This window comes from Gopherus evgoodei, chromosome 3 (assembly GCF_007399415.2).
Source record: "Gopherus evgoodei ecotype Sinaloan lineage chromosome 3, rGopEvg1_v1.p, whole genome shotgun sequence".
Taxonomy (NCBI): Eukaryota; Metazoa; Chordata; order Testudines; family Testudinidae; genus Gopherus; species Gopherus evgoodei.
The window spans coordinates 94648627-94674882 of record NC_044324.1 but is presented as its reverse complement, the minus strand read 5'-3'; the positions used below and the strand labels follow the sequence as shown (position 1 = coordinate 94674882).

Below are 26256 nucleotides of genomic sequence, written 5' to 3'. Positions count from 1 at the left end.
CTGGAGAGGAGAGCACCCATTTCACCTTGTAGCTCTTTGAATACTGCCCCCCGGCCAAGCCCAGATTGTGCCCTCTCCCCCCTCCACACCCAATTCCGGTCTGCTTCTCTTCCCCTCCCCAGCCAGACCCAATGCTCCCACTGACCGAACCTAGTCTGCTTCCTTCTACTGCTGGACAAACTCGAACTGTCACTGACTGAATCCATTTTGCTTCCCTTCCTCTCCCCAGCCAAACCCGATCTCCCTAGTGACCGAACCCGGTCTGCTCCCCTTGCACTCCCCAGCAAAACCTGAACTCCCACTGACCAAACCCAGTCTGCTTGCCTTCCCCACCAAACCCAATTCCCCAGTATGATGGAATAGCCACCATACTAATTTTATAAGAACAACGAGGAGTCCAGTGGCACCTTAAAGACTAACAGATTTATTTAGGCATAAGCTTTCGTGGGTAAAAACCCCACTTCTTCAGATGCATGGAGTGAAAGTTACAGATGCAGGCATTATATAATGACACATGAAGAGAAGGGAGTTATCTTACAAGTGGAGAAGCAGTGTTGACAGGGCCAATTCGATCAGGGTGGATATAGTCCACTCTCAATAATAGATGAGGACGTGTCAATTCTAGGAGAGGCAAAGCTGGTTCTGTAATGAGCCAGCCACTCACAGTCCCTATTGAAGCCCAAATTAATGGTGTTAAATTTGCAAATGACTTTTAGTTCTGCTGTTTCTCTTTGAAGTCTGTTTCTGAAGTTTTTTTGTTCAAGAATAGTGACTTTTATAGAATGTCCAGGGAAACTGAGGTGTTCACCTACTGGCTTTTGTATGTTACCATTCCTAATGTCAGATTTGTGTCCATTTATTCTTTTGCGTGGAGACTGTCCGGTTTGGCCAATGTACATGGCAGAGGGGCATTGCTGGCACAGGATGGCATATATCACATTAGTAGATGTGCAGGTGAATGAGCCCTTGATGATGTAGCTGATGTGGTTGGGTCCTCTGATGGTGTCGCCAGAATAGATATGGGGTCCAATAATGTGTATTAATTCTAATGAACAATGCCATATTACGTGGTATTCATTTTTGAAAGTTTATAATAAGTGACGCTCCAGAAGGAGGGGAGGGGGGGCGCAAGGTGGAAGTTTCACCTAGGGTGCAAAATATCCTTGCATCGGCCCTAGGTTCACCAGGCTGGAGCTCCCCAGCTCCCTTTGCCCTTCCCCAGCACTGCTCAGCTTCAGGTACCTTGCTCCCAGGCAGCTAGCCCTTCCCACTCCAGGGCTAGAGTGAGCCTCCTCTGTCTCCTGGTCCCACAGCCCTCTCATCAGGCCTAGCTGGGTCCTGACTGAGCTGGCCACACCTCAGCCACTCCCTCAGCTGCTTTCACTCCTTTTCCTCAGAAGTGAGGCAGCCGCCCCACTATACTACTAGATTGCCAAACCACTGCAAGCCAACCCAGTTCAGTCCTTGTATCTATGTATACAGTATACATGCATGCACACACTAATCATTTCACCCATTACTGAGATAGTCACTTCTATCCTGGAACTCAGCAGCCATTTAGCAGCACACAGCTATGCTACACAGCTGGTTAAGGCTAGAAACAAAAAATAATGTATCCAGTTTAAAGGCTGTAATTTAGGTCAGCAGTGTTCAGTTAGCCAAAATGGAATTTTACAACGCGCTCTTACCAAGACTGCCGTGAGATCCTATTAGATAACAAGGGATAAGGAGCCCTGCCGCATTGTCAACCTCAGTAGTCTAAAATCATGAGTTATGCCCCAAGAGATCAGGATATTGGCTAAAAAACATGAGAGTTTTAAAATAATACATTTGTAGTTTTTAACATTTATTTCTGGTTTCCGAGCCTTTTGGAGGTGCTCACTTCCTGTTTACAAGCTTTTCACCCCAACTGTGAAGGCTGAAACTTACTCTTTATAAAAATGAAAGCTGAGATTCTCATTAAATCTCTTTATTCTGGCATCTGAGGCTATAAGAAAGTCAGCAAAGATCACACAATTTACATTAATGTTACAAGAGTTGTCACACTGGGTCTTTCATATGTTTCATCTGAAAACTGCTTATTAATCTGCCAGACTGGGTTGCTGTTAGGCACTTTATGCATTCCTTCCAACTGGTGGTGGGGGGGGGACGACCAGGAAGCGAGCTTTACAAAGACAGTTCCCATTTGATGGGAGTTACACAAGTATAAGTAATTAAGTGAGCTTTGTCCCTGATGTCAGGGTTCTACCCTGTTTCCTTTGCCAACAAGGAAAGACCTGCTAAATAGGATATGATCCAGACATAAATTATTGCAGCTTAGCTGCCCATTCTCCAACGGCACCATTTCAGATGGGGGCGGGGGGAGGGCGCAACTTTAACAGGGATTCGAGGGGCTAATTAGATAGCTGAAAACTAGTTTTTTTCAGCTAATAACTTAGAAATTAGGTGACAAAAGCACTGTATCTAATTCCTATATAAAGAAAGAAGACTAAATAAAGATTAGACCCACTCAGATCTAATACTAACATGTTCTGACATCTTGTGTCAAGTCACTTAAGGGACACTGGTTAGGTGTAAAATTTAATGTATATTCTTACTTTGTTACTAACTCTTGAATAAAACAACTGAAACAATTGTAGAAAAATTTAATTACTTTGTATTACTTTTTTTTCCAGTTCACTGTGTGACAGGGTGGATCACAGAAACCCCCTTGGGAACTGACAACTGATGTGCCAAGACTACTTCTGCCCCTGCTTTCCCTGCCAGCTTGGGACTCCAGTACTCTGTCTTGTTGAGTCAGACACACCAAACTACTCCAGCACAGACCCAGGGTCTGAACCACATGCCCCAAAGCTGCAAACTTAACTGAAAGCAGCTTACAGAAGTGTTCCTGTCTTTAACACTTAGATGCCCAACTCCCAATGGGATCTAAACCCCAAATAAATCCATTTATCCTGTATAAAGCTTATACAGGGTAAACTCATAAATTGTTTGCCCTCTATAACACTGATAAAGAGAGATGCACTGCTGTTTGCGCCCCCCCCCCCAGGTATTAATACGTACTCTGGGTTAACTAATAAATAAAAAGTGACTTTATTAAATACAGAAAGTAGGATTAAGTGGTTCCAAGTAGTAGCAGACAGAACAAAGTGAATTACCAAGCAAAATAAAATAGAACACGCAAGTCTACATCTAAGAAAATTGAATACAGATAAAAACCTCACCCAGTAAGCTTCCTTTTACAGACTAGTCTCCTTCTAGTTTGGGTCCAGCAATCACTCATACCCCCTGTAATTACTGTCCTTTGTTCCAGTTTCTTTCAGGTATCCTTGGGGATGGAGTGGCTCTCTTTAGCCAGCTGAAGTCAAAATGAAGGGGTCTCCCAGGGGTTTAAACAGACTTTCTCTTGTGGGTGGAGACCCCCTCCTCTCTCCTACGCAAAGTCCAGCTCCAAGATGGAGGTTTGGAGTCACATGGGCAAGTCACATGTCCATGCTTGACTCAGTTTTTACCAGCCAAGCCACATTCCTGAGAAAGCTCTGATCAGGGGCGGCTCTAGGTATTTTGCCGCCCGAAGCACGGCAGGCAGGTTGCCTTCGACGGCTTGCCTGCGGGGGGTCTCCAGTCCTGTGGATTCGGCGGCATGCCTGCAGGAGGTCCACCGAAGCCACAGGATCGGCGGACCCTTCGCAGGCATGCCACCAAAGGCAACCTGCCTGCCACTATCACTGCGACCAGCAGAGCGCCTCTGTGGCTTGCCACCCCAGGCACACGCTTGGTGTGCTGGTGCCTGGAGCTGCCTCTGGCTCTGATGTGGATTGGCATCTTCGAGTTCATTGTTGGCTTAAGTGGTTCTTGATTGGGCACTTAATTTGCACATTCCTTTCTCAAGAAGCTGACCAAATGCTTTACTAAGGCTGCTTAGAAATCGAGCACGTATACAGACAATATTCCTAACTTCAAGTACAAAAATGATACATGCATACAAATAGGAGGAATGTATTCAGTAGATCATAACCTTTACATAGATATGTTACATGGCAGATGTGGCATAAAACATATTCCAGTTATATCATATATATACATTCATAAGCATATTCCCATGAAGCCTTATGGGGTACACCATCACACACTGATCTTGGAATAGATCATTTAACTTTTGGAAACATTTCACTCGGGCAAGGCCCTGTAAGTTTGTACTTCATCTGCTGGGGGCTGTAGGGATGTTACCCCACTACAAGTAATAGACTAGAAACTGACTTTAAACAGGAGTGAAACTGACACTTTCAAGTCACTTTCATGGTATTTCTAACCCCAAATGTTCGAAAACCAGGAATCAGGCTCATTACAAATCATCAGATTGACTTTAAAATCATGAGATTAGTAAAAAATAGTAGATTTGGAGTTCATTTTATTTGCCTTCTACTTTTTGAGACTTTGGGATGCACTGGAGTCACATTTTGAAGCTTTCTCCATAGGCACAAGGGCTAGCAACTTCATTTGTCTTTAAAAATGAAGGCCGAAATCATCACATATCCACTTGGCTCCAGGAGCTGCGGCTTTAAGGAAAACAATAATTATCATGAGACTCATGGCAAAAGCATAAGAATTGGCAACACTGCTTTCACTTCTGTTTAAAGGTTAGTTACTTTCCAGAAGGCTCTTAAACACAACACTACAGTGACTGAGTTGCAGTTCTCACAGGAGAATATTAAAAATCAAATATCAAGAAAACAGGCACAGGAGCTCTGGGCAGCTTTTCCCCTTGAAAGAAAATTGAAGTGTCAAATCTTCTAGTCCTTAATCAAGTAAAACTTTTATTGCCATCAGCACCTCCACTCATTAGATATTTTCATCACAGTGAACATGTGATAACATGCTCAATAACAATATAGTTCATATTTGAATATCTGAGCTATCTTATCCAGGGCTACACATCTTACATGCATTGGCCCAGGGACTACATTTTCTGGCATATTGTGACAGTGCTGAGCACACAGATGGTGCCCAGTGAATAATACAAATCATGACTTTATGGACTCTGTGGATGCAATTTCTATTCTTTGTTCTGGAAGTGGCCTGGATGCAGCTGAAACCCTAAGAATTTGAGGCATAAACACATCTGATACTCATATAACACTTTCTCATGTCAATTCCTTTCTCATGTCAATTCAGCTTCTGTGTAGTTCAGCAGCTGGAGAGATGTGGCACTTTCCCCTTCAAAGTGCCGCTTCTCTCCGGCAGGCTTTGAAGAGGAAAGCACCCCTTCTCTGCGGCCGCTGGCTGCACAGCTACCCCTGCTCCTCCTGAGTCCTCCCGCCCGTGCTCACAGGGCCACATTCTGAAAGGGGCTTTAAAGCTGCAGGCCAGGGCCCCGGGGCCTCCTTATCCCAGGGCCCTGCAGCGTCTAAAGCCCCTGTGTTCCATGTGGTCCTGCCTGCTGGAGGAGTGAGGGGAGGAGGCTGCTTCCTCGCTCACTCCCCACCCTGCCTCCCAGAAAGTCCTAAGTGCCTCCAAGAAGCACTGGGAGGAAGGGAGGGGGAGGAGGCGGAGAAGAGGAACTTGTGCAATGCTCCCATATAACGTTCTTTGGCTGACATTACAAGGGAGCATTGCACACCTTTAAATGAGTATGTTCCCTAGTGGAGCAGCGACATAACTTCAAAACAACGTTAAGCAGGAGGACGGTAAGTGAGGAGTTACTGTACTCACAAATGTAAAGGTTTGTGGGATCCAGTCCTATTGTATTTTCTGTCTCTTGTTTACAATAGATCACAGAACTAATAAGAAAGGATTTTTTAAAAATTACATTGGATGTGGCACCTTAAATAACCTTTTGGAATTCTTTTCTCCCCTCCCTCCTCCTCCTAGCATATGGCTAAACAAAAGATCGCAGTTGTTGGTGCTGGCTTGATTGGCCTCTCAACAGCAGTGTACATTTCAGAATCTATTTCCAAGTGTTCTGTGACTGTAATTTCGGACAAATTTACTCCCAACACAACGAGCGATGTAGCAGCCGGAATGCTTATTCCACACACTTATCAAGGTGAGTGAAACCTCTGCTTAGCTCATAGCTCAAACTTCTGAATTATGTGGATTAAAGTTTTTGCAGCAGGACTTTTTTCCAGGTTTAAACTTTGTTCTTCAGATGATACTGAAGATATATTATTCCACTTAATGATAGTATTTGAATCTGATTAGTTTAGAATATATGTCTGCAGTCTTTATTTTCTGAACAATCATAAATTATGCTGAGGAAACCCCCAGTGTTTTGATACTTAGTCACCTGTTCTTGTTCCATTTTCAGTCCTAAAATGTTTGGAGATATTTTCAGCTCTTGAAGACTCTACATATTTGTGTGTGTGTGTGTGTGTGTGTGAGAGAGAGAGAGAGCTTGTCTACATCACAAAGTTGCAGCGCTGGTGAGGGGGTTACAGTGCTGCAACTTAGGAGGTGTACACATCTGCAGGGCATCACCAGCGCTGCAACTCCCTGTTTGCAGCGCTGGCCGTACTCCCGTTTGTCTCGGGTGTAGAGGATCCAGCGCTGGTAATCAAGTGTAGACACTTACCAGCGCTTTTCTTGACCTCCGTGGAATAAGCAGGTATCCCAGCATACCTGAGGAAGCCTCTCTGGTAATCAAGCAAGTCTCCTTCCCCGGTTTGCTCTCGCGTTCCCCGAACCCCCGAGCAAGCAGGTCTCCTTCCCTGCGGTTTGCAGGGGGGTTCGGGGAACGCGAGAGCAAACCGCGGGGAAGCTGGTCTCCTTCCCCGGTTTGCTCTCGCGTTCCCCGAACCCCCCTTGAAGCCGCCCAACAGCGCTGCAGTGTGGTCACATCTAACACCACTTGCAGCACTGGTTGCTGTAAGTGTGGCCACTCTGCAGCGCTGGCCCTATTCAGCTGTACTAATACAGCTGTAACAACCAGCGCTGCAAAATTGTAGATGTAGACATACCCAGAGAGAGAGAGAGAGACAGGGATCTCTTCGTGACAATCAGCAGAGAGCACAGTGGTTGCATACAATTATACATGTAAGGGGACTGTTGCCCCCTTACTAACGTTCAGTGGGGGTGTTTGCTTGCTAGCTCCCAGCACTAAAAAGGGAGGGGTCGATGGGAAATCAGGAGCCTGAGACTGACAGTCTCCAGGGACAATGTGGGGAGGCCAATGCTCCAGGTCAGCCTGATTGACAGGGTGGACAGGCTAATCAAGGAGTCAGGAGGCCAGGGGGGTCCTGTCCTCTGTGTGAGCTGGAATTGTCTGAGTCAGATGGGGCCCAAGCTAAGCTGATGGGAGCAGAGCTGCAGCCCAAAAAGGCAGAGCACAGCCCAGAGAGAGCAGACCTGCCCTGGGAGGAGAGCTGCAGCAACCAGAGCCAGAGGAGCCAGACAAGCAGCCCAGGAAGCAGATGAAAGCTCAGAGCAGAGTCACAGAAGCAGCCTGCAGAGCAGCCCTGCCCTGGGAACAGAGCAGTAGCACCTGGAGCCAGAGAGGCCAGAGAAGCAGCCCAGGGAGCTGAAGTCAGAGCAGCAGCAGCAGCCGTGCTGAGGCAGTGTGGAGCTGGAGCAGTCTGGAGCTGGGTGCGGTGAGCAGCTGAGGAGAGCAAGGGGGACCCTGGGCAGTGGGCCCAGCACAGGGAGACGCCTCAGCCAAGAGGCCCTGCAGGCCAGACTTTGAGGGGGATCATAACCCTGACAGGCCGGGGGTGACACTGGGGAGAAGGGTCAGGCCACCCAGAGCCTGAGAGTGTGTGGCCACCGCCAGAGCAAATGTCCAACCCGCAGCATCCCTGCAGCAAAGCCAGGGCCTGAGGAGGAGGCCTAGGACCTACAAGGAACAGACTGTGAACTGCCCTGATATTCCAGAGACACTGTTTGTGATGGTCCCTGCCACAGAGCAGGGTGATGTTTTCCTTTAACCTTTCCCATTTTTCCTTATTCTTTTTTAAAATTAAGTGTTATTTAATTAACTTGTATTTGCTTAAATTGTATGATGTGATCAGTGGATCAGGGAGGTGCGCAGTGCAAAGAGAGTACCCTGGAGTGGGGACACTCTAGCCGCTGTCCTGGGTGACCACAGCAGGGTTGGGGGTTGAGCCCCCCAGGAATCCTGGGCCCAGCCTTGTTGGGGTTCTGAGGATTCTGCCAGACAGGAGAGTGGAAGGGAAGTCCTCAAGGGCAGGGAGGCCTCTGGGTAAAGGAAGTGGGAGCGAGGACTCAGATCCTTTCACTAGCCCACTTCACCGGGGTAGCGTAGAAGCCAGGAAAGTTCCCCACAATAGCGGGACCATTCCCCCGCTTACATAATGGAATCCCCTGGTTGGATACATGCATAATAGTTCACCGAAGAGCGACATGTGAGGTCTATACCAAGAACCTGTAGCCCACTTGTTTTCATAGTTGTTGTGAAATATATGTATGGATAAAATTTAAGAAGTTGTGTATCTAGACTAAAAGTTATATTCTCAAGGTCTTGGAGTTAAGGCAGGTCACCAGGAAGTTTCATACCCTGGAAATGTTCCTTTCAGGAAGGAGGCACCAGACACCTGTCTCTCTCTCTGGTTATTTGAGTAGCGTGTATTGTATGCCTCACCATGTAGCCCTGTTTGTATACTGAGCCGTGCGCAAAAGAAGAAATTGTGAAATCTAAAAGAGAGAAAATTCACAGGATGAAATAAACAGCCGGGGTGTCTGCTTTAAGACTGAAAACAAAGGGTTGTTAGGGTATATCTGCGAGTACAAGGAAACACACAGGATCCTTTGCCTAGGAGGCAAGCAGACAGGTTGTCTGTCTCATGAAAGGAGGGTCAAGGCCAAACCTAGCTGTAAAATGCTACGGGGATTTTGGATGAGCAATATTCTACAAGACATGAGAGTATCTTGTTAATTAAGTCTAGGCTGTAGAATGCACGTTATGATGTTGTTTGATATATAACCATTTGTTTCCAATACTTCCAGTTGCTACTACTTGAATCTTTGTGCTTTGCTAAATAAACATATACTTGATTTCACTGTACCCAGGTCTGTGCTGTGTGTTAAATGGAATGGTGAGCTGAGGTGGAACTGGTAAGCTGAGGTGCACTGATTCTTTAGAAGCAGTGAATCTCTGAATCCTGTGAGTGTCCAGGAGAGCAAGGGCCCAAAACTGCAAGCTGCTGAGCGCTGTAGTCTCCCTTTGAAGACCAATGCAGTCCTTGGTTGTTGACGGTAATTAGCACCTTATACGAGGCAGGCATTACCTTCGAGCACTGGACTTTACAAATACCAACATACAGGTTTATTTCCCATGCATTTTGTGTGTTCAGTACATTGTATACTTTTACCTGGTCATGTACAAAGTTCTAACAGTGTTGAAAATTTACTATTCATAGTTTCTCTGATGCCTGCCTTTTTCAGCTGATGCCTTTTTTGCTGATCTACCTTCACGCTCCTTTTCAGTTTTTTGCTTTATTTCAAATGTACAGGCATACCAATTCATCAGCAAAAGCAGTGGTTTAGGGAGACCTTCGACTATCTTTTTGAAATCAATAATTCATCGGAGGCTTCAGATGCTGGCATTAATCTGGTGTCTGGGTAAGACAGGAACTCAAAATAGGTTTTTAGTATTTTTATGCTATATACTGTAGTAGGCAGGGTGACACTCCATCTGGTACTTAAGGGACAGTCTTTCTCTGGAGTCTGTCTTGTGACCCATATTCAAAAGGAGCTACAGTGTTAAGAAGCATTTGATTACATGAAGTAAGTTTTCGAGCAAAAATCATTCAAAGGCTCACACAAACAAAACACTCTGGGCTCATGTCTCTTAATTATAAGTTGCAGCCCATATTTTCCCTACGTTCCTCCTTCTTTAGTAATGGGAGAGGGCCTGTTGTAGGATCCTTCAGGTATGGTAACTAAATATAAAACACAGTATGTTGGCTTCCCACCATACCCACAAAGATTTGTCTACTCAGTTTCCTATCACTTGGAAGAAAGTATGATCAGGCACTGCATGAAGCTGCAGACAAGAAGCTTGTAGCCTTTAGAAAGAGAGCCAGAGTCAGGCCTGGTCTACACGACAGGACAGAGTTAGATCGATGTAAGGCAGCTTACGTTGACCAAATTATATCAGTGTCTATAGTACAGCCTTGCTCCTGCTGATGTAAGTGCCCTACTACACCGACATAACTCCACGTCCACGAGAGATGTCGGGCTTATGTCAGTGTAGTTGGAGCAATGCAGTGTCTGTGTAGACACTGCAGGTTACATACATCGGCTGTTGGCTGTTATTCTTATCAATTTCACGGCTCTGTACTGGAACTGTGAAATTGACAAGAACTCACAGCTCAGGCTGTCACCCCAGGGGGACTCCAGCTAGAGCCCAGCTACCCCTGGGCTCTCCAGTCCCTCTCCTGGGGATTAATTTAGAATCTCTGCAACAAGATTCAAGACTGGAGAGTAAATGGAGCACAGAAAGGATGTAGTTTTAATGGTCCGTGTTGTCATTCTCCAGCAGTTTTAGTTTTAACTGAGAACCATGAAAATAAGAGGACACAGGACATATTGGACTGCTATTTCCCCCATCCCTCCGCTCACTGCATTTAATGTATTTAATCCTGTGTTACCCTGTTATTCTCCTTGGTGCAGCCCCTATCCCCTTTACTGATTTTTAACTTGGCTCAATTACCCCAAGCCTCACTCTACTCTCACCCCTAGGTCCAAGTCCTACTAAGACTCCCCTAAACCTTACGGTCAATTAAATAATCATCATCTGTGAGGTCTTTTACTCTGTTACCTTCTATCTGTCTGAACTCTAGAGATCCTGCTGACCAATGGAAGATGATTGCTAATATTTTTAAACTAAGAACAAAATGAATTGTGTCACATGAACATAAGCGTGTCTAAGTCTAGCCTCTTCTCTTCCATGTCCTTTAGCTGGCAGATCTTTAAAACCATTCCTGATGAAGTGTTACCATTCTGGTCTGATGTTGTCCTGGGATTTCGCTCAATGACTGAAGAGGAGCTGAAGAAATTTCCACAACACAGATTTGGTCAGGCTTTTACTACACTGAAATGTGACTGCCCATCCTATCTGCTATGGTTGGAGAAAAGGTTTGTTTTGATGGGTGTAGCTGATATAATGGATTTTAAAATTTTTCTTTCCTTTCTGGGAGAAATGGAGACTGATCTTCTGTGAGTTACCCCTGGGTTACACATATATCCTCTTTTGCAAGAATTTAAAGGCCATGGGAATGAGTTTCATTAAACCTAAGGCCGTTTTTCACAACTCTGGTAGTGTACAGATATCTTAAAGTGGGAGAATGTTATATTTACCATTTTAACGCCCCATTACATGGACAGAGTGGTATGAAGTGGCTTTAATGTAAATGAGAATAAGGCCCAAGATTTTCAAAATCTTCCAAAACTATCCCTTAGAGCAGAGTTTCCCAAACTTGGGATGTCACTTGCATAGGGAAAGCCCCTGGTGGGCTGGGCCAGTTTGTTTACCTGCCGCGTCTGCAGGTTTGGCCAATCGCGGCTCTCACTAGCCGCGGTTTGCTGCTCCAGGCCAATGGGAGCTGCTGGAAGCGGTGGCCAGTACGTCCCTGAGCCCATGACACTTCCTGCAGCCCCCATTGGCCTGGAGCAGCAAACCGCAGCCAGAGGCAGCCACGATCAGCCAAATCTGTGGACGGGGCAGGTAAGCAAACTGACTCAGCCCACCAGGGCCTTTCCCTAAACAAGTGGCATCCCAAGTTTGGGAAACACTGCCTTAGAGTCTCCCTACTGCGTTGGTGCACAGGGGAGCAGAAAGTGCACAAAGCATGTATCTGCATGCAATGACAGGGTAATTTCAGTCCTGAGTGCAAGGACACCTCCAGCCAGGTGAATATCCACAGAACCATTAGCCTCCCCAAGTGGGCAAGGAATCATGGTCCTTCTCCTACATCAGTGAAACAGAGCTGGCGAAGTGCACCAGGGAGCCTATATACCTTATACCAGGCTGGCTCAGGTACTGCAGCTGCAGTCCCCCTGCAGATAATGCACACAGGTAGCTCTTGCTGAGGCAATTCAGCACCATCTTCAATGCAGGACTGAGTATTAATGGCTCAATCAGTCTCTTCAAGGGAGGCATTCACTGTGCATTGGGGGAACTATCTTATGGATGACATGATCCACATACATTTACATGGGGAATCCTGCAGGATTTGGATGTGGAAAGCTGATTTCTTGAGAGCAGCCATATTCCTGGTCCTGTCCTTTCATAGATTCATAGATTGTAAGGCCAGAAAGGACCGTTGTGATCATCTCCTCTGATGTCCTGTGTAGCACAGGCCAAAGAACTGTCCCCAGATAATTCCTGCAGAAGATCTTTTAGAAATACATCTGCTCTTGATTTAAAAATTGTCAGCAATGAAGAATCCACTACAAGCCTTGGAAAATTGTTCTACTGGTTAATTACTTTCACCATTAATTTTTTTCCCCCTATTTCCAGTCTGAATTTGTCTACGTTCAACTTCTAGCCATTGGATCACGTTAAACCTTTCTCTCCTAGATTCAAGAGCCCATTATTCAATATTTGTTCCTCATATAGGTACTTACAGACTGGAATCAAGTCACCCATTAGTTTTTCCTTTGTTAAACTAAATAGATTGAGTTCCTTGACTCTATCACTTTAAGGCATGTTTTCTAATCCTTTAATCATTTGCGTCGCTCTTCTCTAAACGCTGTCCAATTTACCAACACCCTCCTTGAATTGTGGGCACCAAAACTGGATAAGTATCAGAGGGGTAGCCGTGTTAGTCTGGATCTGTAAAAGCAGCAAAAAGTCCTGTGGCACCTTATAGACTAACAGACGTTTTGGAGCATGAGCTTTCGTGGGTGAATACCCACTTCGTTGGATGCAAAACTGGATAAAGTATTCCATCAGTGGTTGCATCAGAGCCTAATATAGAGGCAAAATAACCTCTCTACTCCTACTCAAGATTTTCCTGTTTATGCATCCTAGGACCGCATTAGCTCTTTTGGCTTCAGCATCACATTGGGAGCTCATATTCAGCTGATTATCCACAATGACCCCTAAGGCTTTTTCAGAGTCACTGCTTCCCAGGATACAGTCACCAGGGCCGGCGTTTCCATTTAGGGTGCCAGGATTATTGGGGGGTGGCATTTTGCCAGGGAGCGGCAGGCGGCTCCAGTTGACCCGCCGCAGGCGTGCCTGTGTACGGTCCGCTGGTCCCACGGCTCTGGTGGACCTCCTGCAGGCACGCCTGTGGCAGCTCCACCGGAGCTGCGGGAGCACCGCACGGGGCGGCAAAATGGCCATGCACCTAGGCCGCCAAAAACACTGGCACCAGTCCTGACAGTCATCCATCCTGAAAGTATAACCTACTTTCTTTGTTCCTGCATGTATACATTTACCATCTTAAAATGCATATTGTTTGCACTCAGTTTACCAAATGATCTTAATTGCTTTGAATAAATGACCCGTTCTCTTCATTATTTACCACTCCCCCAATTTTTGTGTCATCTGCAAACTTCATTAGTGATTATTTTATGTTTTCTTCCAGTACTGATAAAATGTTAAATAGTATAGGGCCAAGAATGGATTCCTGCAGGACCCCACTGTGAACAGACCCGTTCACTGACAATTCCCCAGTTACAATTACATTTTGACACCTATCATAGAATTATAGAATATCAGGGTTGGAAGAGACCTCAGGAGGTCATCTAGTCCAACCCCCTGCTCAAAGCAGGACCAATCCCCAACTAAATCATCCCAGCCAGGGCTTTGTCAAGCCAGGCCTTAAAAACCTCTAAAGATGGAGATTCCACCACCTCCCTAGGTAACCCATTCCAGTGCTTCACCATCCTTCTAATAAAATAGTGTTTCCTAATATCCAACCTAAACCTCCCCCACTTCAACTTGAGACCATTGCTTCTTGTTCTGTCATCTGCCACCATGGAGATCAGCTGAGCTCCATCCTCTTTGGTACCCCCCTTCAGATAGTTGAAGGCTGCTGTCAAATCCCCCCCTCACTCTTCTCTTCTGCAGACTAAATAACCCCAGTTCCCTCAGCCTCTCCTTGTAAATCATGTGCCCCAGCCCCCTAATAATTTCCATTGCCTTCCGCTGGACTCTCTCCAATTTGTCCACCTCCTTTCTGTAGTGAGGGGACCAAAACTGGATGCAATACTCCAGGTGTGGCCTCACCAGTGCCGATAGAGGAGAATAATCACTTTCCTCGATCTGCTGGCAATGCTCCTACTAATGCAGCCCAATATGCCGTTGGCCTTCTTGGCAACAAGGGCACACTGTTGACTCATATCCAGCTTCTCATCCGCTGTAATCCCCAAGTCCTTTTCTGCAGAACTGCTGCTTAGCCAGTTGGTCCCCAACCTGTAGCGGTGCATGGGATTCTTCCATCTTAAGTGCAGGACTCTGCACCTGTCCTTGTTGAACCTCATCAGATTTCTTTTGGCCTAATCTTCTAATTTGTCTAGGTCACTCTGGACCCTGTCCCTACCCTCCAGAGTATCTACCTTTCCCCCCAGCTTAGTGTCATCTTCATACTTGCTGAGGGTGCAATTCATCCCATCATCCAGGTCATTAATAAAGATGTTGAACAAAATCGGCCCCAGGATCCACCCCTCGGGCACTATGATTGATACTGGCTGCCAGCTAGACATCGAGCCATTGACCACTACATGTTAAGCCCAACAGTTTAGCCAGCTTTCTATCCACCTTATAGTCCATTCATCCAACCCATATTTCTTTAACTTCCTGGCAAGAATACTGTGAGAGACTGTATCAAAAGCTTTGCTAAAGTCAAATATATCACATCCACCATTTTCCCCATATCCACAGAGCCAGTTATCTCATCACAGAAGGCAATCAGGTTGGTCAGGCATGACTTGCCCTTGGTAAATCCATATTAACTATTCCTGATCACCTTCCTCTCCTCTAAGTGCTTCAAAATGGATTCCTTGAGGACCTGCTCCATGATTTTGCTGGGGACTGAAGTGAGGCTGACTGGTTAGTAGTTCCCTGGGTTCTCTTTCTTCCCTTTTTTAAATATAGGCACTATATTTGCCTTTTTCCAGTCATCTGGGACCTCTCCCGATCACCATAAATTTTCAAAGATAATGAACAATGGCTCTGCCATCACATCAGCCAACTCCCTCAGCACCCTCGGAGGCATTAGATCTGGACTCATGGGCTTGTGCATGTCCAGCTTTTCTAAATAATCCTATCAGTTAGCTAGCTTTTAATCCATTTAATGTGTGCCAGGTTAATTTTATATCATTCTAGTTTTTTAATAAAAATGTCATGTGACACCAGGACACACACCTTACAGAAGTCTACGTATATTACATCAATACTATTACCTCCATCAGCCAAACTTGTAATCTCATCAAAAAAAGATATCAGGTTAGTCTTACAGGATGTTTTCTATGAACCCATGTCGATTTGCATTAATTACCTTAACCTCCTTTAGTTCATTATAATTGGGTCTGGTATCAGCCACTCCATTATCTTGTCCAGGATCACTGTCAGGTGTACAGCCTATAAGTACCCAGATCATCCCACTTACCCTTTTTAAAAACTGCACAATGTTAGCTTTTTTCCAGTCTTTTGAACTTCCCCAGTGTTCCAAGACTTATTGAAAATCAGTTTTAATGGCCCAACCATCTTCTCAGCCAGTTCTTTTAAAACTCTTGGATGCAAGCCATCAGGACCTGCTGATTTAAAAATCTCTAACTTTAGTAGCTTCTGTTTAACATCCTCCACAGATACTAGTGGAGTGGAATGAGTGTTATCTTCTGTCTTTTCTCTGCCACTAGTGAAATGAACATTCAGATGTTCCTCATTTGCCAGTGTGTAACTTCCAAAATACATCCCACCAGCTCTTGAAAATGGTAAAAGAAGCTAGTGCTCTGCAAGCCATTTGCCACAAACCAAAGATGATGTTTTGAAGCCTCTAGTCTCACTGGTTTTGAGCTATGAAATGACAAAAACTTTCAGGAGAATTTGAAAATCTGGGGAAATGCTTCCTGTTCCAATCTCTGTGTTTCAAAATTGGCTGGGGCAATTCATCTTGGATTTGGTCAAAAACCTCTCTTCTGCCCAACTCACCTCACAAACCATTCTGAAATCAGGAGCAGAAAGGAGTTAAAAAATCCAGGTACTATCTTTCTGTATTGTCATCTTGTAGAAAACCTTACAGAAATATTTGCACGTGCAAAACACTTGGCACAAATGAAGGCTTTAAAATTTATATGTGTGCAGAAAAAAGTCTTAGTTTTTTTTTTCCTTCTGAAGACCAGCTCTCAAGGCACATCAATTTCAAAGAATTTTAGCAGAGTCAGAAAACAGATCCTATAATGTGTATGTATAATCCATTTAAATGCACTTAAAAAGAGCAAATAATGTTTGTCATTTCACAGGCATAGTGACTGGATACAAGGTGATTTTGATGTTAGGTAGTAAAATGTGTATCTACATCTTGGAACAAATTGCCAGATAATCAGCTTGTTTGATTGTGTTCCATGCCATTGAACCACATGGAATAACATTTCATGTTTTTAGCAGCAAGCATAAGTGAGAGTACTCTTGTGCTGCCAATGCTGTCTGACTTCTGTACTATCTCACAGGAACACAGGCCTTGTTATGTTTCATTGCTTAACTGATACTGAAAATTGTACTGAGGAACAACTAAATTGCTGACTCCATTAAGTATCTGTCAGGCTGCTTTGCCACAAAGGCTTCTGCTGCTTCCTTATTCCTGTTTCAGACTTTTCTCATTTCCCAAAGGATAGACTTATAGACTCTAGGACTGGAAGGGACCTCGAGAGGTCATCGAGTCCAGTCCCCTGCCCTCATGGCAGGACCAAATACTGTCTAGACCATCCCTGATAGACATTTATCTAACCTACTCTTAAATATCTCCACTTAGGGCATTCTAGGTATTCTAGGATGCATTCCATCAGGCCCTGGTGACTTGCAGGCATCTAACTTTTCTAAGTGATTTTTTACTTGCTCTTTCCTTATTTTCTCTTCTAAACCTACCCTCTTCCCGTAAGCATTCACTATACTAGACATTCCTTCAGACTTCTCAGTGAAGACCGAAACAAAGAAGTCATTAAGCATCTCTGCCATATCTAATAAGATGATAAAGTCGCTCCACCCCCACTCCCACCCCCTTTGTGGGTACCAGGAAAGAGAGCATAGTAAATATGTAATTATTTTGCAAACCCAAGTGATCTGAACAATATTTATGGTACCTTGCCTTGGCAGCACAAAAGCATTTACCACATCTTCTTTCTAGGCTAGCTTTAATGTTCACGAACTTTTTCCCCCTATCTTATCTGAATTCTGCAGAATGTTTAGTAGTTTTTGTATTAACATGTTTTTTGCAAAAAATATGGCAGAATCTCAAATTCTATGGGTGAGATCCCACTAGAGAGAGTTAATCTCTATCTATTAGACAGATTAGGAGCTGGTCCTGCAGGGAGAACCCTACATTTAAGCCATGCTCAAAATGAAGCTTAGGTTGAGATTTAAGTTAACAATAAACGTAAACCCCAGGAAGAGGATGAGTTTTTGTTGAGAGACGGGCGTGCATGCCTAACGTGCAGTCTAACAGATCTCTTTACAGATATTAAGCCAAGTCATCGCATCCTACGTTAGATCGCCACTTTAAAACACCCAGAGTGAATTGATGTTAATACCCATAGGCATGCGCAGGGGGTGTGCCCAGGCACACCCAAGGCCCTGAGCAGTACCAGCAGGTTTACAATGGCAGCACAGACGCCCTGGTGCCGGGCCCATGCTCAACAGGGGTCCATCAGCTGGCCAGGCGCTGCACTTCACTTGCTCTGCCAGCTGAGGGCCCACCGCAGGCCAGCTCCTCTCCAACCCCTCCCTTGTGCTTCGCTCAGCTGTCCGGCTAGCCCAGGTATCTCCGCCCCGTCCCCTCCACTCACTTGCTCCTCCGCTGGCTTGGAGGCTCTCCGGAGTCATGTCCCACAGGGGTCTGCCTGCCCTACTCCCCAGCGTGGCTCCGGCTTATCTTGCTCAGCCTGCCACTTCCCGGGGCTGAGCCATCCGGGACCAGTGCAGGGGCCAGGTCATTCTCGGCCAGCATACAGGGGGTGGCGTTCAGCTGGGGCCTCAGGCAAGATGGTTCTGAGGGAGCCCGGCCCAGACAGGCCCCTCTGCTCTCACTTTGATCCCCCACCGACCCCAGCTGTGATGCTGGCTCAGCCCAGGCAAGGCAAATAGCCCCCACCCAACAGGCCAGTGAGTGTGGCTGGGGGGAGTGGGTCTCTGGGGGTAGCGCTGGGAAGTGAAGGTCTGTGTGGGGCACTCCTGGGCCACAGGGGGAATGAAAAGAGTCCACGTCCCCTGCCTGCAGCATTCTTTGCTTCCCTGCAGAAGGTGAAGGAGAAATGGGGGTGTGAGATTGGGACTATTCACAGCATAGTTTGGGGGCATTTCCCCCACAAATAGAGGTGAGGGGTGGGGGCCACATGGGGTGCAAGGTCACATGCCGCTTCCCTCCCTTCCCCACCATTTCTGTGAACGCAGAGGTGCTGTGCAGCCCTGCTGAAAAAAGGAGGTGCTGCTCAGCTCCCTGGACTTTGCAGCTGGACACCACCTTCTGGGTCCTAGTGCTGGTTGAGCTCCCTTCTGTGTGCTGGGAGCCATCCTTCATTTTGTATAACAGTGGCGTGTGGGGCGGGGCAGGGCAGGGGGAAAGAGGCAGTGGGGAAAGAAGGGGGTGGGATGTGGAGGAGAGGGAGTGGTGGGGACAGGGCATGGGATGGGGAAGAGAAGGGGATAGGTGAACCAGGGGCAGGAGGAAAGAGGCAGTTTGGGAAGGAAGGGGGTGGGATGGGGAGGAGATGGAGTGATGAGGAAGGGGCATGGGATGGGGAAGAAAACGGGATAAGGGAAGTGGGGGCCCAGCGTGCAGATCCCCTTGGCAGCAGCTGGGGCCCCTGTTAAGCAGACCCATCAAACCCTCACTCTGACAAGCCTCACCTCCCCTGCATCTGTACCACCCTGATGAGCCCCTGCAGACACCCTCCCCACTTAGCGCCAACCAGCTACACCTAGACCCCCACCCAAATGAACCCCACCTCCCTTGCACCCAGACCCCCCCCCGCTAAGTTCCAACCACTTTCACTTCGTCCCCCCTGCAGCCTCCCATTGCCCCTGCACCTGGTATCTCCCTGTATATCCAGATCCCCCACTGAGCTGCCTGCACCCAGACTGCCCCACACAGAACCCTCTTACGCCCGCGTGCCCAGGCCCGCCCAGCCAATCTCCTCCTCCCCAGTGATACACGTGACCTTTGTTGACTTACATCAGTCATAGTGCTCTTCCTCCACTGTACTCCAGCTTGGCTGGCGCTCTCTACGCCCGCCCCGTAAGTGCCATCATGTCATTGGTCAAGGGGATGTCCAAGGGGTGGGATTTGGTGGGGACTCTGTTCTGAGCAGAGGCATGGTAAGGGGACCAGGCTGGGCCAGGGGGGGGTGTGTTGGATATGGGCCAGAGGGTCTCGGGGGCAGTCAAGGGATGGGGGTGTTGGATAGGGCATGGGAGTCCCACAGGGCCTGTCAGGGGCAGGGGCATGGAGAGAGGTCAGAGCAGTCAGGGGACGGGGGATTGGATGGGCCAGGGATTTGGGGGTGGGGGTCTGTTGAGGCGAGAGTGTGGAGAGGGGTCGAGGCAGGCAGGGAACTGGGGGAGTTGGATGGGTCAGGAGTTCTGGGGTCCTGTCAGGGGGCAGGGAGTGGTTGGATAGGCATAGGAGTCCCAGGGGTCTGTGTGGGGACAGGGGTGTGGATAAGGGTCGGGGCAGTCAGGGAACAGGTAGAGGGCAGTTACAGTGTGGGGGTCTCAGGAGGAGGCAGTCATGGGGCAGGAAATGGGAGGGAGTGGATGGGGGCAAGGCTAGGGTGGGGCTCCTTGGGTACACACCCTAATGAAATGTGCTGCACACACCTCTGTTAATACCTGCTGTATCTGACGCTCTAAACGAGGCCTGATTCCTTTCTTCCTTATACATTTATAAATAATGTCATATTTTATAGCAGCCCTGAAGACAGAGTGGCATCAGGGATGAATTTGGCTTCAAGTACAGAAATGTACCTTAGAAATGTAGTAAAATACTAATAATATAATTAATACTTGTTTGATCTAAAAGTGACATTTTGCCCATCCTTAGGCTGCATGAACTGCTCAATTTTGGAGCCATCATAAGAATGAATTCATGAGATCGCTATCTCATCTTTTTTTGCCACAGCATCTCTGTAATATTTGTGCACCTGATATATTTTGCCTTGTCCAATCTTATAAACAAAGAGCCTTTTGTTTGCAATGTCTTAATTCCAACAGCCAAATCAGACAAGTCATAAACAGAAGCCCTGTTCTATCTATCTCTGATTTTTCTTCAATTTTCTATTCTTTTGCTTCTTAAAGAGTCTCTTACTTACTTGACTTGTGTAAAAATAATCAAGGCAATTTATTAATAGTTAATTGTCATGCTTTACATCCAGTGTTTCTTTTTAGGTTGAAAGAGAATGGCTGCCAGGTGTATGCTAGACGAATTGAAGATCTGTGGGAACTACATAGCAAATATGACATAGTTGTCAACTGTTCAGGCATTGGTTCCAGAGAACTCATGGGTGACTTGGAGATACACCCTGTCAGAGGCCAAGTACTCAAGGTCGATGCTCCTTGGGTGAATCACTTCATCCGGGATGGGGATGGTTTAACCTACATCTATCCAGGAATACACAATGTAACATTAGGTGGGACAAGGCAAAAGGACAACTGGAGCTTGTCCCCAGATCCTAGAAGTAGCAAAGATATATTTGACAGATGTTGTGCTCTTGAACCCTCACTTCAAAGAGCCCAGGATGTAAAGGTGAGGGTGGGTCTGAGGCCATCCAGGTTAGCTGTGAGACTGCAGAAAGAGATACTGGTCCATGATGGGAAAAAACTGCCCGTGGTCCACAACTATGGACATGGTTCAGGTGGCTTTTCAGTGCACAGGGGCACTGCTAAAGAGGCTGCTCGACTGGTGGGAGAATGCATTGCTGCTCTGGAAGGCTCTTCTTTGAAGGCAAAGTTATAATCACTGGGGCCTCCTTTTCAGTTATTGGTTGGCTATTATAAATCTAGGGCTTGTCTACATCAGAAAGTTGCAGCGCTGGTGAGGGAGTTACAGCGCTGCAACTTAGGAGGTGTACACATCTGCAGGGCACCACCAGCGCTGCAACTCCCTGTTTGCAGCGCTGGCCGTACTCCCGTTTTGTCTCGGGTGTAGAGGATCCAGCGCTGGTGATCCAGCGCTGGTAATCAAGTATAGACACTTACCAGCGCTTTTCTTGACCTCCGTGGAATAAGCAGGTATCCCAGCATACCTGAGGAAGCCTCTCTGGTAATCAAGCAAGTCTCCTTCCCCGGTTTGCTCTCGCGTTCCCCGAACCCCCGAGCAAGCAGGTCTCCTTCCCTGAGGTTTGCTGGGTGGTTCTGGGAACGCGAGAGCAAACCGCGGCGAAGCTGGTCTCCTTTCCCGGTTTGCTCTCGCGTTCCCCGAACAAGCAGGTCTCCTTCCCTGTGGTTTGCAGAGTGGTTCGGGGAACGCGAGAGCAAACCGCGGCGAAGCTGGTCTCCTTTCCCGGTTTGCTCTCGCGTTCCCCGAGCAAGCAGGTCTCCTTCCCTGAGGTTTGCTGGGTGGTTCCGGGAACGCGAGAGCAAACCGCGGCGAAGCTGGTCTCCTTTCCCGGTTTGCTCTCTCGTTCCCCGAACCCCCGAGCAAGCAGGTCTCCTTCCCTGCGGTTTGCAGGGGGGTTCGGGGAACGCGAGAGCAAACCGCGGCGAAGCTGGTCTCCTTTCCCGGTTTGCTCTCGCGTTCCCCGAACCCCCCTTGAAGCCGCCCAACAGCGCTGCAGTGTGGCCACATCTAACACCACTTGCAGCGCTGGTTGCTGTAAGTGTGGCCACTCTGCAGCGCTGGCCCTATACAGCTGTACTAATACAGCTGTAACAACCAGCGCTGCAAAATTTTAGATGTAGACATGGCCCTACTGGTAATACCTTTGGAATGTTATTCTATAAGCAATGGTAGAAGCTACGTGCCACATTCTGAACTGTAGCCAAGTGCTTGTTTTGTGAAAAATGTTTGCCCACAGGTGATAGGGTGTTTGTTTTATTTTTCTGTGAGAGTTCATTCAAGAGTATAATGATTGTCTAGTTTCACCCACATAGCTGTTGTTGGGGCATTTGATGCACTGGGTGAGATATGACCCAAGGATCTTGAAAGGTGTGCTGTGGGAGGTACAGATTCGAAAGAGACAGTTTTATGTCTGTTTACAACAATGTGTAACTCCAAAAATCTCCTTTGTCATATGACTGTGGAAGTGTTAATGGGCCATTTCATTTTGAATGGCATGCATTAACTCCTGTGTTTAACTATCTGTTCCACCTTGCATTTAGATGTGACACTCTGATTACCTTTTCACAGACCTGAATAAAACCCCTCTGCGTAGCTTGAAAGCTTGTCTCTGTCTCTTCCACCAACAGAAGTTGGTCCAATAAAAGATATCTTCTCACCCATCTTGTCTCTTTCATATCCTGGGATCAACAGCGCTATATCACTGCAAAACAACAACAATGGGTGGTTTTATATAGTCAGATGAAAGATACATTCTCTGATAGATCCTATCCAGAGGTTGGCCAAAGCACAACCACCCTTCACTATGCTATATACATAATGAAAAACACCTACTGATAAATTTGCTGTTCCAAACTCTTCCTTTTCATTGTCTTCTCTGTTAACTTTTTTTTTATTGCAAAACATCCTTCCTCTTACCAGCATATAACTGCAGTCTGTGATAATCACTGCTGTTGGATTCAGACATGCAGGTACCCAGCATGAGCAGCACAGAAAATCCCTAAGGACAAGGATTTTACAGAAAATCCTATAGCTGTGTTTATTTCTATCTAATACCTAGGGTTAATACTTTGCGCATCACTGGGTGGCTGGTACTATGTTAAGTAACAGGGTTTCTGTACTGTAAACAGCAGTAGGACATTGTACATCAGCAGGATCTAGATTTTGATATTGGAAATAAAACATTGTTCAGTGGGTTTGAATTACATTTGCAAATGGCTGTTTCCTCTTTGGAGCTGAAACCTGCACGCACAAAAATCTTCTCACGAAAAGTGCCAGACTGACCAGCCTCAGCCTAGATAGTAAAGTCCCTTCTTTACCTTTATAGAATACTTCAGCACAGGCAGCAAGCAATACAGTGGATTCAGCATCGCTTTAAATCTGTGAAGTGAGATTAGATAGGTTCCTAATTATGATATGCTTGAATCCAGTTTGTGGGAGAAATTCCACAGCCTGTGTGTGCAGGGATTCAGGCTAGATGGTTGTGGTGGTCCCTTTGTAGAATCACATGGAACTTTTCAGACTTTCTGAAGATTATATTTTTCTCTGATCTAGAATGTTGTCAGCCATACCCTCACAGGTATACAAGGGGTGGGGCATCACCAGTCTATCAGTGAGATATAAGAACAAACTGAAGTAAGAGCCATAGGTGCCAACTCCGTGGGTGCTCCAGTGCTGGAGCAACCATGGGGAAAAAATGGTGGATGCTCAGCACTCACCACCAGCCCCCCTATCAGCTCCTTTCACTGGCTCCCAGCAGCTCCTGCCTGCCAATGGCCCCACAGATCAGTGCTTCCTCCTTCCTCCCCGCACCTACCACGTTCTGCAGATAAGTTTAACGGCATGCAGGAGGTGCTGGAGGATGAGAGGAGGCAGGGTGGGGTTAGGGGAAGAGGTGGTATGGGGGTGGGAAGAGGGGGCAGGGGTGGGAAGAGGCATGGCAGAGGTGCAGGTTTGTGGGAAGTGGAGTAGGGGCAGGGTCTGGGATGGAGTGGGGGTCAAGCACCCTCCAGGAACACAGGAACTCGGTGCCTTTGCTGAAAGCCTACCTGTAATATTGTGAATCTTGTGTAATTGTGAAAGTGTACTTGTGTTTTAAGACTTTAAGAGTGTTAGTAGCGACTAATGTAATAAAAGGACATAATTTAAGGAGACCAGAAAAATCTATGAAACCCCTAGCCACATAACATAAAAGAAATACTGTTGTTACTTCTTTTGCTATGCATCAGAGGGGTAGCCATGTTAGTCTGTATCCACAAAAAACAAGGACTCCAGTGGCACCTTAAAGACTAACAGATTTATTTGGGCATAAGCTTTCATGAGTAAAAAAAAAGTCCCACTTCTTCAGATGCATGGAGTGAAAATTATTTACAGATACAGGCGTAAATATACTGCACTTGAAGAGAAGGGAGTTACCTTACATGTGGAGAACCAGTGTTTACAAGGCCAATTCAATCAGGATGGATTGTGGTCCACTCCTAATAACTGATGAGGAGGTGTCAATACCAAGAGGAAAAATTGCTTTTTTTAGTAAGCCAGCCACTCCCAATCCCTAGTCAAGCCCAAATTAATAGTGTTCAGTTTGCAAATGAATTGCAGCTCTGAAGTGTCTCTTTGAAGTCTGTTTTTGACTTTTTTTTGTTGAAGGATGGCTACTTTTAAATCTGTTATTGAATGTCCAGGAAGACTAAAGACTGGAGAACGCTTTACTCTTATGTAGAGACTGTCCGGTTTGGCCAATATACATGGCAGAGCGCACTGCTGGAACATGATGGCATATATCACATTAGTAGATGTGCAGATGAATGAGCCCATAATGGTGTGTGTGTGTGTGTGTGGGGGGGTGATGTTGTTGGGTCCTCTGATGATGTCGCTAGAGTATATATGGGGACAGAGCAGGCAATGGGATTTGTTACAGGGATTGGTTCCTGGGTTAGTGTTTCTGTAGTGTGGTGTGTAGTTGCTGGTAAGTATTTGCTTCAGGTAGGGGGGCTGTCTGTGAGCGAGGATTGGTCTGCCTCCCAAGGTCTATGAGAGTGAGGAATCGTTTTCCAGGATAGGTTGTAGATCGTTGAGGATGTGCTAGAGAGGTTTTAGCTGGGGACTATACATGACGGCCAGTGGTGGTCTGTTATTTTCCTTATTGGGTCTGTCCTGTAGTAAGTGACTTCTGGTTACCTGTCTCACTCTGTTAATCTGTTACCTTACTTCCCCAGGTGGATATTGTAGTTTTCAGAATGCTTGATAAAGAACTTATAGGTGTTTGCCTCGGTCTCTGAGAGATTGGAGCAAATGTGGTTGTATCTTAGGGTTTGGCTGTAGACAATGGATTGTGTGATGTGTCCTGGATGGAAGCTGGAGGCATGTAAGTATGTATAGCAGTCAGTAGGTTTCCGGTACAGGGTGGTGTTTGTGACCATCACTTATTTTCACTGTAATGTCCAGGAAGTGGATCTCTTGTGTGGACTGGTCCAGACTGAGGTGGATAGTGGGATGGAAATTGTTGAAATCCAGGTGGAATTCTTCAAGGGCCTCCTTCCTGTGAATCCATATGATGAAGATGTCATCAATGTAGCACAAATAGAGGAGGGGCACTAGAGGACAAGAGCTGAGGAAGCGTTGTTCTAAATCAGCCATAAAAATGTTGGCATACTGTGGGGCCATGTGGGTACCCATAGCAGTGCCACTGATTTGAAGGTATAAGTTGTCCCCAAATCTGAAATGCTTGTGGGTGAGGAAAAAGTCAAAGCTCAGCCACCAGGTTTGTCATGGCCTGTCATAGTATCTTTCCCCAATCTGAACCTTAGAGTCCAAAAGTTGGGGTACCAGCATGAATTCCTCTAAGCTTAATTACCTGCTTAGATCCAATAAGCTGCCACCAATCAGGAATTCCAGTGCCTGATACACTCTGGTCCCCCCAAAACCTTCCCTGGGGACCCCCAAGACCCAGACCCCCTGAATCTTAACACAAGGAAAGTAAACCCCTTTCCTCACTGTTGCCTCTCTCAGACTCTTCCCCTCCAGGTGTTCCCTCCCTGGGCTCTTGGAGAGAGAGACAGATTCACGCTCCGTGAATCTAAAAGAGATTCCACCCTTCTCCCTTCCCTTCCCCTTCCCTGTTAAGTACAGACTCAATTCCCTTGAGCCTCAACAAGGGGAGAAAATCAAACAGGTCTTAAAAAGCAGAACTTTTAATAAAAAGAAAGAAAAGAGTAAAAGAGTTCTCTGCAATTTAGATGCTAAAAGTTACAGGGTCTGTCAGCTTATAGAAACTGGAGAAAAAGCCTCCTCCAGCAGAAATACA

The 26256-nt window shown here is 46.5% G+C and overlaps 1 protein-coding gene across 1 annotated transcript in view; it reads left to right on the top strand.

The window, feature by feature from the left end:
* The window catches only part of DDO (D-aspartate oxidase), a 28599-nt gene extending 6358 nt beyond the window's left edge, over positions 1 to 22241 (top strand). Inside the window, exons 2-6 of the mRNA XM_030556122.1 lie at positions 5872 to 6046; positions 9465 to 9573; positions 10915 to 11091; positions 20564 to 21174; positions 22084 to 22241. Coding sequence (XP_030411982.1) covers positions 5872 to 6046; positions 9465 to 9573; positions 10915 to 11091; positions 20564 to 21131 — 1029 coding nt within the window. The 3' untranslated portion in view covers positions 21132 to 21174; positions 22084 to 22241. The remainder of the gene's footprint in view (positions 1 to 5871; positions 6047 to 9464; positions 9574 to 10914; positions 11092 to 20563; positions 21175 to 22083) is intronic.
* The last annotated feature ends 4015 nt before the right edge of the window (positions 22242 to 26256 follow it).